The sequence below is a fragment of the Myotis yumanensis genome, unplaced genomic scaffold, assembly GCF_028538775.1.
Source record: "Myotis yumanensis isolate MYYU_CA2020_CCGP unplaced genomic scaffold, mMyoYum1.0.hap1 SCAF_4, whole genome shotgun sequence".
Classification (NCBI taxonomy): domain Eukaryota; kingdom Metazoa; phylum Chordata; class Mammalia; order Chiroptera; family Vespertilionidae; genus Myotis; species Myotis yumanensis.
In genome coordinates this window covers 86,938,813-86,954,302 of record NW_027223755.1, presented here as the reverse complement: position 1 = coordinate 86,954,302, position 15,490 = coordinate 86,938,813, and the positions used below count along the sequence as shown (strand labels likewise).

At 46.3% G+C, this 15,490-nt stretch overlaps 1 protein-coding gene across 1 annotated transcript in view; it reads left to right on the top strand.

Moving 5' to 3' along the window:
• The window catches only part of TPST1 (tyrosylprotein sulfotransferase 1), a 90,755-nt gene that overhangs the window by 52,020 nt on the left and 23,245 nt on the right, over positions 1-15,490 (top strand). Inside the window, exon 3 of the mRNA XM_070412858.1 lies at positions 9,618-9,816. Coding sequence (XP_070268959.1) covers positions 9,618-9,816 — 199 coding nt within the window. The remainder of the gene's footprint in view (positions 1-9,617; positions 9,817-15,490) is intronic.

The window sequence follows — 15,490 nt, the reverse complement described above, 5'->3', positions numbered from 1 at the left end:
GTATCACTTTCGCACAACAAACGAACCAATATTCCATATTTAACGATCTTGCCAGCATTATATACCCTAAAGAATAATCTTCCCCTCCAAGGTACGATCCCTTCATCTAGTGATAATTGCTGATGAGGTTTGTAAATATTTATAAATTTAGGCACAAAATAATCTAGTACTGGTCTCACTTTGCAAAGTCTATCTGATTCATTTACGATATCCACATTATTATTGAAGCGCCAAGCTTTCCATATCTGTCGGAACCTGTCTCTCGTCATCGTTTTACCAAAATATGGCGTCTCCGTCCATGGCTCCGTGGTCCAATAGTCATCTCTTCTATCTTTGCGCACCTGTCCCATGAGAACAATTAACCCTAAAAACTTCTTCATCTCTTGAGGGGTTATATCTTTCCACTTTAGGCTTTTTTTTGAAAGTTTGAAATTATTCCTATTTTGATTATAATACCTGTTTGACTCCTCTACAAGAAATTCAAAAAAATCATCTCCAATAAATAATTTCACGGCATCTTCTATATTATTTATAACAGCATCTGTGTTTAATCCTTGATGCCCTAAAAAATCTTCTAAGACCGGTGGATTATCAACATGCGACCATTCTTCTCTCCCGCCTTCTATATCTGACTCTGAGTCAGAGCTGGAGCTCGAAATTCTTCGTCGCCTCAATGTCCTGGGACGCACCATTACTTCATCATCACTAGAATCTTCATCACTTGTACTCGCATTTTCAAGATCGCTATCACAAGAATAATTGGACAACTTGTCTGCACAAAACTCATCATCACTATAGTCTGAATGCTGCGACATTCTAGGTTAAAGCAAATAAAAATAATACTAACTGAAAATAGCGGTACTCCGATAGATATCTGATATAAAAAAATAATTATTATGCGAACACTTTGCGGAACGATTTTATTTTATTTGGTTAAAAAATTCTATATGAATGTCTTTATCACAATATATTTAAATATTTAAACACGTAATAATATTCACAAAACTCAAAACTAAAGACGTCCGGACACAAGAAGTATTTCTCAATAACTATTCTCTTTGCATGGTGAGATATCCAGGGATATCGGTTATAAAATGAGAAAACAATACATTGGTACCCTAACGGTATTGTACTCGACCAGCGCCATAAAGTGTTCTCTACTTACAAGGGATTTTTATGATACCTATTACCCCAATGGGTATGAAACGGTTCGCATACGCAGGTAGGTATCTTTGTGAACGGCAAACAAACAAATATTTGGTAATACACAGTTACAATCGGCCCGAGTTTACACGTTTCCCGCACTCCACCGCAAATCTATATGAACCGAGTTAAGACGGCTCCCGCGGAGTACGCGCAATTCACGCGAGCCGACTTAACTCGTTTCCCGCAATCCAAGTGTTAATCATGTCACTGTCATTGTTAGCATTTTTGTATAATTCTATGCATATATATATACATATACATATATATACACACATATACATATATATACATATATATATACATATATATATAACATTCATATATAACCTATTTTTACAAAATTGAATTTCTGTTGTGTGTACATTTTTAGATCTTTTTTCACAAGACATTACAAGAGCATTTTCTAGAAGTGAAATAATCTTTGAAAACATGAGTTAATGGTATTTCATCTTTAGTTTTACTATAATAACTCTAGCCATATAGATTATGTCCTCTTTTACTCATGCCTTTTTGCATGTCCATTCTAGTCCTGATGCTTTAGTGCAGAGGATTTGGTTTCCTGTAGTTACTGTGTATTATGATTCACACCTGTGGTTTGGCAGCCGGCCTAGCTGTAAGTGTTCAATGAAGACTCATGAACGATCCATGCTTTTAAAATGAGTGTCTTGGAGGATTATATTCATCTCAGTCATTCAAGACCTTGGCATTGTCCCCATACTCCGAGGAGGAGTGTCTTCTGCTATGAATGCTACAGTGGGAAGGAAGCCTGGGCACTTACAATGGGGGAGAACCTACAGATTCCCAGGTGTCTTGCCTGCAGCGCTGTGCCTGGGTGGGAGATTTTGAAATATACCAGTCTGTCATGTTTTAAGGTCCCAGGGAGCCTCGAAGATACTGGAATGGTAACTAGTTTATACCCTAGTACACTTCAACCTAACTGTTGGTTAATTTCTGGAAGGACCAAAAGAGTAAGAGAGATTTGATGAGCTCCATCCAGCCTGCAGGTTGTTGTCTGAAAAAGAAAATCAGAAAAAAAGAAAAAAAAGAAAATCAGGCTCTCTGGACCAGGCTCATTTCTTTCTAATCACTGTACCCTTTTGAATACAGAATGGCAAACTTGTTCTGTAAAGGGTCAGATATTTTTGGCTTTAAGGGCCCCATGATTTCTGTAGTAACTGTTCAGTTCTGATATTGTAGACAGTGCAGAAACAATTGGGTGTGGCTGTGTTCCTGTAAATCTTACTTTATAAATCAGGCAGCAGACCAGATTTGAGCCATAGTTTCCCAATCTCTGCATTTGAACAATCTTTTTGAAACTGTGTCTCTACCTGCTAGTGGTCATTATTCCCAGTCTCTGAGGATAGGTTTTCTTAGATCACAAAGTGAGATCACACAGGCCCAACTTCCAGGTCTGTATTATCCCTGCTACACCTTGCTTCATCTTAGAAAAAGCCAAGCTAAATAACTAGAACCCATGGGAAGAGAGGAAAGGTGAGCCCAACGAGTTGATTTGGAACTCAGCTCTTAAGAGTAGAAAGTTTGGTCCAGCCGTGTAGCTCAGTGGTTAAGTGTCAACCCATGAACCAAGAGGTCTACAGTTCTTTTTTTTTTTTAAATATATATATTTTATTGATTTTTTACAGAGAGGAAGGGAGAGGGATAGAGAGTTAGAAACATCAACGACATCGATTAGCTGCCTCCTGCACACCCCCCACTGGGGATGTGCCCGCAACCAAGGTACATGCCCCTGACCAGAATCGAACCTGGGACCCTTCAGTCCGCAGGCCGACGTTTTTTGTTTTTGTTTTTTTTAAAAAATATATTTTATTGATTTTTTACAGAGAGGAAGGGAGAGAGATAGAGAGTTAGAAACATCGATGAGAGAGAAACATCGATCAGCTGCCTCCTGCACACCCCCCACTGGGGATGTGCCCGCAACCACGGTACATGCCCTTGACCGGAATCGAACCTGGGACCCTTCAGTCCGCAGGCCGACGCTCTATCCACTGAGCCAAACCGGTTTTGGCAGGCCGACGTTTTATGCACTGAGCCAAACCAGTCAGGGCAAGAGGTCTACAGTTCTATTCCCAGTCAGGGCACACAAGCCTAGGGTTGTGGGCTTGATCCCCACTAGGGGCATGCGGGAGGCAGCCGATGGAAGAGTGATGTTTCTATCCCTCTATTTCTCTCCCTCTCTCTCTAAAATCAATAAAAACATATCTTTTAAAAAGAGTGGGAAAGTTCCTGTGGTTCACCAACAATGACCTCCTGGAGGATTGCTTTTTATTTTCTATTTCATTTTATTTTACTTATCCATCCTTATAGACCAACAGATACCTTTCTTGAACCTGTTAAGTGCAAAGTAAACACTTTCCCCCCTCACACTCCTCACCAAGTAGCCTCAGTACATCCTTTACTCTCCTCATGTGCCATTCTCTAAACTCACAGGTTCCCTCATGTATGCAAAAGTTGATTGGGTTCTTCTGTGAGGAAGGACATCTCCTGAGACTCTTCTCCCCTTCACTAGATCCTACATGCCCTTAAGATACAGTCTTAGATCAGGATTGACACCTTTTTTCTGTACAAGGCTAAATAGTAAATCTTTTAGGTTTTGGGAACCATAAAGTCCTTCTCTCAGCTACTCAACTCTGTCATTGCAGACAAGAGCAGCCATAGGCAGTATGTAAACAAATGAGCGTGACTGTGTTCCAATAAAACTTTATGACATTGAAATTTGATATTATGTGATTCATGTGTTATGAAATATTATTCTTTTTATTAAAAAAAAACTACTTAAAAATGTAAAGGCCATTCTTAGCTCAAAGGCCAGACAGGCAGTGGGACTAGATTTGGCCTGTAACCCATACAATGCTAACTCTTGCATTAACTACTTGGTAATTTACCCTGACTCATGTGTCCTCACCCAACAGAAGAATTAGCCTACTTCTGTCACCTGCATTCCAATGATATGGTTTCTAACCTTTGTCATTACATTTATCATGCTGTATATTAATCATGCTTCTATGTTATCTCTCGTACTGGATTCTGATCTTCTTGAGAGGAGGGCTGTGGCCTAGTCAGTCATCTTTGCATCTTTAGTATCTGACACATAGTGGGTATTCAAAAAATGATTAATTTGATTTTTATGCTCAATAAATATAAAATGTCATTACTACTGTCTTAATGAGAAGCACCTGACTGATATGCAGTAGGCTTCCAAGTTCTTCCCCTAAGGAGTCCATAGTAACTACATTTGCTGCGAGTGGATCTTGTGACTCTGGTTATATAACAAAGCTTTCCAAATTCTTTTATTTTAGAGTTCTATCTCTTTCAGACAAGAGATGACTTTATTTTAAATCATTTCTTCAATCCTAATGGTAAATAGTGGCTTTCACTTTACTTATGAGCCAGTGCTATAATCTGGATGAAAAAATAATAATAGCTATTTATTACTGAGCACATGCTACATTCCAGTCTCTGATTTTTCTTTACACCTTTGATAACTTTCTGACTACTATCAATTTACCTCTTTTTTTTGTTCCCTACACCTGAAACAAACAAAGCAACGTTATGTTTTTCCTCCATGTTCTCTATTATAAATGAATGATAACACCATCCATTCAGTCCTTAAAGTCAAATCTGAATTCATCTAGACTCCTTTCCCTACTTCCCCCCATATCTAATTGGCCAGTAAGTCTTATAAATATCTCTTTTAAAAATTTATAGAGATTTTCTTTCTTCCAGCCCTGTTTCATTTGCTCTAGTTGAAACTTTAATAATTTCTCAACTCATCCAATATATACTTGAACATCTGTATTGTTTTTCCTGATCCTGGTTGTCCCATCTTTCAATGGACTCTTCCCATAATTATTAGCACTGAATGCTGATATTCTACCACATCACTCTTATAATTAAACCCTTCTATCATCCCCCAACATTGTCAAGATAAAGCCAACTTCCCAGTCATGGCATACAAGACCTTATGTGTGGCTCCATTGCCTAACACAGATATGTTTCAGAATTCAGAAAGTTCTGGATTTTAGAAAGATCATATCCTATATAATAAAAGCCTAATATGCTAAGTGTCCGGTTGGCCGTTCAACCAATCAAAGTATAATATGCTAATGATATGCTAAGGCTGCTCAACCTCTCACTATGATGTGCACTGACCACCAGGGGCAGACAGTTGACTGGTTGACCAGTTGCTATGACATGCACTGACCACCAGGGGGGCAGATGCTCAACGCAGGAGCTGCCCCTGGTGGTCAGTGCGCTCGCACAGGGGGAGTGCCAGTCAGCCAGAAGCCAGGCTCACAGCTGGCAAGTTTAGCGGTGGTGGCGGGAGCCTCTCCGCCTCCGCAGCAGTGCTAAGAATATCCGGGGAACGGGCCTAAGCCGTCAGTTGGACATCCCCTGAGGGCTCTTGGACTGTGAGAGGGTGCAGGCCAGACTGAGGGACCCTCACCCCCCGGAATGCACGAATTTTGTGCACTGGGCCTCTTGTGTTTACATAACACATTATATAACACTGGAGGCCTGATGCACAAAATTCATGCAAGGGGCTTGGCCCTCGCAGCTGCAGTGGCTTGCCTCAGCCCTCACAGCCCTGGCTTCATCCAGAAGGTTGTCTGGAAGGTCATTTGGCTGTCTGGTCTAATTAGCATATTACACTTTTATTATTATAGATACTAGAGGCCCGGTGCACGAAAATTTGTGCAATTGGAGGGGGGTGCCTCAGCCCAGCCTATGCCCTCTCGCAGTCAGGGAGCCCTCAGGGGTGTCCACCTGCCAGCTTAGACCTGCTCCCCAGGGTATCAGTTCTAAGCTGGCAGTCAGACATCCCTCTGGCAGCCCAGGAGTCCTTGGGGGATGTTCGACTGCAGCTTAGGCTTGCTCCCCACAGATAGCCTTAGAGCTGCCGTGGAGGTGGGAGGGGCTTCTGCCACTGCTGCTGCGCTCACAGCCATCAGCCTGGCTTGTGGCTGAGCAGAGCTCCCACTGTGGGAGTGCACTGACCACCAGGGGGCAGCTCCTGCATTGAGCATCTGCCCCCTGGTGGTCAGTGCACATCATAGCAGCCCGTTATTCCCAGTCATTCCACCGTTAGGGTCAATTTGCATGTTACCCTTTTATTATATAGGATTTTGTTGGTTTTGGCTCAACACTCTGTAATCAAACACATTAATATTTCATCAAAGAGTGTGAGTGTTTATATCAAGTAGAATAAGGCCTATACATAGATTCTGATAAGTTCAAGTCCTGTTTTGCTACTAAATGAGTTACAGGAATATGTTTAGTTCTTAGAGCTTTTTGAGTTTCAAAAATTAGAACAAGAGACTGTGGCCCTGTAGATATCCAGTGGTCTGCTGGAGCTGGCTTGCCCCAGCTGCAGAAACCTCATTTTGTGCATCTATTCCGAACTCTGCAGTTGGTGACTTCATGTTGGTAGGTTGGAATCAGCCATTTGGTGGGAGTTTTTCCACTATAGTCATCAGTAAATGCAACAGATCCTGGCCTTTTCTTCCATGGAGAGCAGGCTGTTAAATAGTATCAGCACAGCACGATATATACGGATTATATGTATAGTTCATCTGTATGATCCTGCCATTGTGGCAAGCCAACTTGCTCACTCTACTCAGGGCAAAAGGCCAAGATTTTCAGGGAGGCATAAAATGTAAAAATTAAGATAATCAATAATATGGCAATAGAGAAACTGGGGACTTTGGAGTCAGATAGATATGGATTCCAATTCTAACTTCATTATTTCTAAACTGTGATTCTGGGCAACTCATTTAACTGTCTGTAGGTCTCAGTTTACACATTTGAAAACTGAGGACTGATAATATCTTTCTCTTAAGGTTGTTTTAACACTTGGATTGCGGGAAACGAGTTAAGTCGGCTCGCGTGAATTGCGCGTACTCCGCGGGAGCCGGCTTAACTCGGTTCATATATATTTGCGGTGGAGTGCGGGAAACGTGTAAACTCGGGCCGATTGTAACTGCGTATTACCAAATATTTGTTTGTTTGCCGTTCACAAAGATACCTACCTGCGTATGCGAACCGCCATCTTATATTTTGGCGGGAAATTCACCCGACACCGTAGTGTTAAGGTTTAAATGAGATATCATATGCAAAGTACCTGACATAGAATGAACAGAAAATGTTTTTCTTTGTTTACTATAAAACTTTTTTTATGCTGGAGATGTTTATTTCTGCAGACATGGCTCTCATTCTCTAACATTCTTAATGCATCCACAATAAATATGCAGTTTGTACCTGAATATTCTCTAGTTATTTCATCTTGTGTCAGTTGATCTCCTTATAAAGGTATGATCCTTGACTTCTCTTGATCATGTTTGTACAAACTAAATTTGTAGGTTTTTTATTCCATGAAAAGTTTTTTTGTTATTTATTTAACAAATATTTTTTGAGTACCTATTTTATGTTCATGTGCTAGTGCTGGTGATAGAGAGATTAATAAGACATAGACTTTCCTTATATTCTGGTGGACTGTTAGGTAGTTGGGCCTGAAAGCCAACTATTTAAATGCAGGGAAATTACGAGGCTTTTGTAGTAATCCAGGCATGAGCCTGACCAAAAATCCAAGCAGCAACCCTTTGGTGCATGGGACTGCGCCCAACCAACTGAGCCAAACTGGTTAGTGCCAGGATGTTCTCCATGCAGGTAAAGAAAGTCAAGCAAATGCCCTGGCTCAGTTGATTGGAGAGTTGTCTTGAACACCAAAAGGTGATGGGTTAGATTACTGGTCAGGCCACATGGGGGAGGCAACTGATTGATATTTCTCTCTCACATCAATTCTCTCTCTCTCTCTTTTTCACCTCCCTCCACTTCCTCTCTCAAAAAAAGAAAAAAAAAAAGGAGAGAAAAGGATCAAGCAAGTATTATTAGAGGTGAACCCATCTAGGAGAAATGTGTAGAGTGAAGAGAGCTGTGGGTTAAGTGGAGTCGGGGATAAATTTTTAAGTGAGGAAAAAAGAATTGGTTATTGAGGCAGGAAAAAAACCTGGAGCTAGTGGCCTCACAGAATCCCAGGGTGTGCCATGCCAGCACAGTCAAGGGTTCAGTGAGCCTGAGGGGGAGCGGTGAAGGATGTAGAAAAGACAAAGAGAATAAGCTGGGTCTAGGTGGATCTTCCTGTGCCTGGCTGAGGCCACAGAGAGAGATCCAGAGGCAAGCTGAGCCTTTATTTTATAGCCAGAGGTAAACAAGGTAGTGGTCACCATAGTTACACTGTTCTTGTGAGTTTCACTTGTTTTGGCAGCACTTGCTGCATCTCCCACAGCCCATTAGCTTCCCAGATAAGATCTAGGGAGCATCATAAGATCAAGCCTAATTATGCTGAGAGAGCTGTGCCCTCTAAGCTGGGACTTGTTTGTGGCTTTGCCAACAGGTCAGTCCAAGGCTTAACCCTATAGCCACTCCCTACACCAGGGAAGAATAATTTCATTTTCTCTTGTCTTTTTAGGCAGGGAGCCCCTTTGAGGGATTCCTCATCAGATAGTGATTATCTGCAGTGAAAGGCCACATACTTAAAGAAAAAGGGTTGTTACCTTTGTTTGAATACCATGTTTGAATGACTTATGATATGTAACTCTCTTAAGCACTTTTGTTTTAGTCATTTGGCCAAAATCTGCTAATTCAGAACCAATTTGTATCTAGATGTCATTTTATATTATATTTTTCCTTAGATTATGAGTTCTTTAGTAAAATATTGTGAATATAGTCAATACAAGCTTAAAGTAGGTTTCTAGGTTAAGAGGTAGAACACATTTATTTTGTAATATTAAAAGTCAGAAACAGCACCTCTTTTTCTTCCTTGGAAAGTAGAGTTCTTCAGGAAGTCAACAGAAAAATAGAACACATGAATATTATGTATTCTTAGTGAATCATGGTTCTCTCCACTATTTTATTATGAAAATTTTCAAATGTACAAAGAATGGAAAGAATTATACCCACTATCTTAGACAATTAAGATTTTACATTTATACAATTAAGATTTTGCTATATTTGCTTTATCACATGTCTGTCCATCTAGTCATTCATCAGTCCTGTCTTTTTTCTTTTTGGTGCATTTCGAGTAAGTCGACTAGCTGTTTTTCTAAGCAATTGTATTTTTTTCTGAACATTGTAATTAAAATGTCTGCACATTTTGTGCAGATGGTATCAGCTCATCCTTTTTCCTATTTCTAGAAATCTGAGATTGCCAATAATTACTGTCAAATTTAGCATATTAAACAATTTCTGGTAAATACTGTTAAGCCTGTTCAGTGCCCGCATTATAATGAAGACACTTAACATTTTTAAAGTTATCAAAAATAATTTTCAGTGGTCTTTGAATACTGTTTTTTTGTATTTTAAATAAATATTTATTCATATTCTATTGTTTCCAGAGTGGAGAGATCAACAGACCAAGTCATCAAGCCAGTCAATGTAGCAGCTCTATCGAAATGGGTTGGGAAAATACCTCCAGACGTTTTACAAGATATGGCAGTGATTGCACCCATGCTTGCCAAACTTGGATATGACCCATATGCCAATCCACCCAACTACGGAAAACCTGATCCCAAAATCCTTGAAAACACTAGAAGGGTAAGTGAGATTTTTAAAGTGAATTGAGAAAACTGGATATGGTATTTGAATCCTGAAAAGTTTTATTTTTTTTTCTTGCTTTTTGTGATTAGAAAATTATTTTAAAGTAGAAAAATTCTATTTGTAGAATGCTTTATTACCATATGTCTTCCACTGCATTTTAAGGAAAACTGTGGCTCTTCCCAGGAACTATGGGGACAATTTTTAAATATATTTTGCACAATTTCTAGGATGGTGCTTACTGTTGGGGAGATTTATACTCATAGCTGATTTACCACAAATTTGCATAAATACCAAAATTACTAGCTACCTCACTTAATTCTAGTTTCTTTTTTCTTTGAATCTAATGACTACTTTACTTTTAAACCTTTGTGTAGATGAGGCATGATTTCTTCATACTTGAAAACTAAACATAGGCTACATTAGAAGAATTATTAATCATGCAATAAATTACCCTCTGATTGAGAAAAAGTTGCTGTTAAAGTATAATTATAAATTTTCCTATTAAAAAATTATGCTCACAACTTTATGAAATATTGTTTCAGAAAAGCTGAAAACTCAAGAGGTAATCTGAATATATACCTTATCAATTGAATCTACTTCAAATCAGACCTTAATGTATTCTTTTTTAAAATTGTGGTAAAATATACATAATGAAAGGATTCTTAGACCAAATTCCATCTTGTGTGTACAGGCTTCCCCACACCACCAAGCAATTCTCTGACGCCAGCAGGGTATCCAAGAATGCAACTAAATTCTGGCACCATTTACCCAGAGACAGATCAGATTCCACAGGGAAAGGGCTCATTCCCACAAGACCACCCTCCACTTCAGATACCAGTTGCAGCCCAGGTTGTACCGGAACAGCTACAAATCAGAGGTTCCCATGACCCTCCTCCTTGGGTTTAATTAATTTGGTAGAATGGCTCACAAAACTCAAGAAAACTCGTTTACTCACTTAAATTATGGATTTATTACTGAGGACATTAAAGGATAGGAATCAATAGTGAGACAAAGAGGTATGTAGTGGGGGGTCCCGAATAAAAGAGCTTCTAGCCTTATGGGGCTGATACCCAGCACATGGTAGCATTCTGGTTCCTGTAGGTGGAAGCTCTCCAAAAAGGAGAGCTGTCCTTTCAGGTTTTTACGAAGGCGTCATTACATAGTCATGATTGACTAAGTCTTTGACCACTGTCCATTGATTCAGCCTCAAGCCCTTCTCCCCTCCCTGAAAACTGGGGTGGGACTGAATGTTCTAAACCTCAAACCACATGGTTGGTTTCCAGTGACAACCAGCCCCTACCCTGGGGTTGTTTCCAGAAGTCACCTCATTAATATAACAAGAGACAGAGGAGAACCAAGATGGCGGCGTAGGGAGCGGACCTGTGTGTGCTACTCTCTCACAGCATCATTGAAACTATCAACTATGAAGTAAACAACCGCCACTCAGAACCATGGGGAAGTTGGCCCAGTGGGAGATCTACAACTGGAGGAAAAGAAAGAAGCGCAGTGAGACTGAGTGGGAGCTACGGAGGCACCAAAACCAGAGGTACGCAGTCACACGCCACGCGGGCTGCAAATGGATTCTCGGTTTTTTACGAACCCTCGAATCCTCTGGGCTTGCTCGGGGCGGGTCTCTGAGGCCCCAGATCCCACAGGGAGAGGCGGCCACGGCCTTGCAGTGGTCGGAGAGCGAGGGAAGCTCTGATACGCGGCTGCTCACCGGCACCGAGGGACAAGAAGTCCTGGTGTCCCGGGGAGGCGAGGGGCGCGGAGACGCCGCCATCGCTATTTCATCCATGCTGGTGACTCCCTGTGACCCCGCCCTACCCTCAGGGCTATGCCAGAGGCACAAGAGGGAATGACTGTGCTTTTACAAACTCTCAAATCCACTGAGCTGGTTTGGGCGGGTCTCTGAGGCCCCAGGCCCCAAGGCGAGAGACGGCACGGCCTTCCAGCGGTCAGGAAGCGAGGGAGGCTCTGGCGTTCGGCTGCTCGCCGGCACTGGGGGACACAAAGTCCTGGAGTCCTGGATAGGCAAGGGGCCGCTGAGTCTCCGCCCCGGCGACTCCCTGTGACCCCGCCCTACGCAATTTACATTCCCATTTGGGCTGTGCCAGACCCACAAGTAGAAGCGCCTTTTCTTCTGCAAACTTTCAAATCCACTGAGCTGGTTCAGGCGGGATCATGAAGCACCAGACCCTACGGGGAGAGGCAGCACGGCCTTGCAGCCATCAGAAAGCGAGGGAGACTCTGTTGCACAGCTGCTCGCCGGCACTGGGGGACACAAAGCCCTGGCAGAGAGTCAAGGGGCCGCAGAGACTCAGCCAGTGCTATTTGCTCCGCCATGGCGACTCCCTGAGTCTCAGCCCTAATCAATTTACATCCCCATCCAAGCTGTGCCAGGTGCACAAAAAGACCCACATGCGCTTTTGCAGCCTGTCCCAACAAATTGCAGACTTCAACTGCTCGCAGCCATGAGAGACACACTCAAGAAGCAGACCCAGGAGAACCAGGATGGCGGCATAAGGAAGAGACCTGTGCGTGCTACCTCGCACAACAACATCGAAACTACCAAACATCAGACAAACACCTATCATACAGAACCATGGGAAACTTGGCCCAGTGGTAGCTCTACAACTGGAAGGAGAGAAAGAACATTGAGACTGAGTAGGATGTGACACCAAGTACAGAGCCCAACCCAACAAACTGCAGATTTCAACTCCTCGCATAGAAAGAAGCGCATAGAGACTGAGTAGGATGTGCTGAAGCACCAAGTACAGAGCCCATCCCAGCAGGCTGCAGATTTCAGCTCCTTGCATCTGGGAGGGATGCAATCGGGGGGGCAGAGTCGGGTCCGGGGCCGGCCAGGGCTGGGCCTGACTCGACTGGCACTGTGGAACTGCTGTACCAGCAAGCGCACAAACATGCCCACTGGTCCCAGTCTCTGGTGGGGCACTGCGGGACAGCAGACAGGCAGTCTGTGCACTTGGTGGAGGGCAGGAGCGCTGGATGTGCAACCACCAGGAATGCCTGGAGATTTTGTCTAGTGGGGAGCCGCCGGCAGGGGACAGAGGACCAAACATCCTGTTTCCCTGGTAAGGCTGGGATGGCCCCGGTGAGGTTGAAACGGTCCCGGTGTGGTAGGGACGACCCCGGCAAGGTTGAAACAGCCCCCGTGAGGTAGGGACGACCCCAGTCAGGTCGAAACGGCCCCGGCGTGGTAGGGACAACCCCGGTCAGGTTGAAACGGCCCCGGTGTGGTAGGGACAACCCCGGTCAGGTTGAAACAGCCCCGGTGTGGTAGGGACAACCCCGGTGAGGTTGAAACGGCCCCCATGAGGTAGGGACGACCCCAGTCAGGTCGAAACGGCCCCGGTGTGGTAGGGACAACCCCGGTCAGGTTGAAACGGCCCCCGTGAGGTAGGGACGACCCCAGTCAGGTCGAAACGGCCCCGGCGTGGTAGGGACAACCCCGGTCAGGTTGAAACGGCCCCCGTGAGGTAGGGACGACCCCGGCGAGGTTGAAACAGCCCCCGTGAGGTAGGGACGACCCCAGTCAGGTCGAAACGGCCCCGGCGTGGTAGGGACAACCCCGGTCAGGTTGAAACGGCCCCGGTGTGGTAGGGACAACCCCGGTCAGGTTGAAACAGCCCCGGTGTGGTAGGGACAACCCCGGTGAGGTTGAAACGGCCCCCGTGAGGTAGGGACGACCCCAGTCAGGTCGAAACGGCCCCGGTGTGGTAGGGACAACCCCGGTCAGGTTGAAACGGCCCCCGTGAGGTAGGGACGACCCCAGTCAGGTCGAAACGGCCCCGGCGTGGTAGGGACAACCCCGGTCAGGTTGAAACGGCCCCCGTGAGGTAGGGACGACCCCGGTGAGGTTGAAACAGCCCCCGTGAGGTAGGGACGACCCCAGTCAGGTCGAAACGGCCCCGGCGTGGTAGGGACAACCCCGGTCAGGTTGAAACAGCCCCGGTGTGGTAGGGACAACCCCGGTGAGGTTGAAACGGCCCCCGTGAGGTAGGGACGACCCCAGTCAGGTCGAAACGGCCCCGGTGTGGTAGGGACGACCCCGGTGAGGTTGAAACAGCCCCCGTGAGGTAGGGACGACCCCAGTCAGGTCGAAACGGCCCCGGCGTGGTAGGGACAACCCCGGTCAGGTTGAAACGGCCCCCGAGAGGTAGGGACGACCCCAGTCAGGTTGAAACGGCCCCGGCGTGGTAGGGACAACCCCGGTCAGGTTGAAACGGCCCCCGAGAGGTAGGGACGACCCCAGTCAGGTCGAAACGGCCCCGGCGTGGTAGGGACAACCCCGGTCAGGTCGAAACGGCCCCCGTGAGGTAGGGACGACCCCAGTCAGGTCGAAACGGCCCCGGCGTGGTAGGGACAACCCCGGTCAGGTTGAAACGGCCCCCGTGAGGTAGGGACGACCCCGGCGAGGTTGAAACAGCCCCCGTGAGGTAGGGACGACCCCAGTCAGGTCGAAACGGCCCCGGCGTGGTAGGGACAACCCCGGTCAGGTTGAAACGGCCCCGGTGTGGTAGGGACAACCCCGGTCAGGTTGAAACAGCCCCGGTGTGGTAGGGACAACCCCGGTGAGGTTGAAACGGCCCCCGTGAGGTAGGGACGACCCCAGTCAGGTTGAAACGGCCCCGGTGTGGTAGGGACAACCCCGGTCAGGTTGAAACGGCCCCCGTGAGGTAGGGACGACCCCAGTCAGGTCGAAACGGCCCCGGCGTGGTAGGGACAACCCCGGTCAGGTTGAAACGGCCCCCGTGAGGTAGGGACGACCCCGGTGAGGTTGAAACAGCCCCCGTGAGGTAGGGACGACCCCAGTCAGGTCGAAACGGCCCCGGCGTGGTAGGGACAACCCCGGTCAGGTTGAAACAGCCCCGGTGTGGTAGGGACAACCCCGGTGAGGTTGAAACGGCCCCCGTGAGGTAGGGACGACCCCAGTCAGGTCGAAACGGCCCCGGTGTGGTAGGGACGACCCCGGTGAGGTTGAAACAGCCCCCGTGAGGTAGGGACGACCCCAGTCAGGTCGAAACGGCCCCGGCGTGGTAGGGACAACCCCGGTGAGGTTGAAACGGCCCCCGAGAGGTAGGGACGACCCCAGTCAGGTCGAAACGGCCCCGGCGTGGTAGGGACAACCCCGGTCAGGTTGAAACGGCCCCCGTGAGGTAGGGACGACCCCGGTGAGGTTGAAACAGCCCCCGCGAGGTAGGGACGACCCCAGTCAGGTCGAAACGGCCCCGGCGTGGTAGGGACAACCCCGGTCAGGTTGAAACGGCCCCCGTGAGGTAGGGACGACCCCAGTCAGGTCGAAACGGCCCCGGCGTGGTAGGGACAACCCGGGTCAGGTTGAAATGGCCCCCGTGAGGTAGGGACGACCCCGGTGAGGTTGAAACAGCCCCCGTGAGGTAGGGACGACCCCAGTCAGGTCGAAACGGCCCCGGCGTGGTAGGGACAACCCCGGTCAGGTTGAAACGGCCCCCGTGAGGTAGGGAAGACCCCAGTCAGGTCGAAACGGCCCCGGCGTGGTAGGGACAACCCCGGTCAGGTTGAAACGGCCCCCGTGAGGTAGGGACGACCCCAGTCAGGTCGAAACGGCCCCGGTGTGGTAGGGACAACCCCGGTCAGGTTGAAACAGCCCCGGTGTGGTAGAGACAAC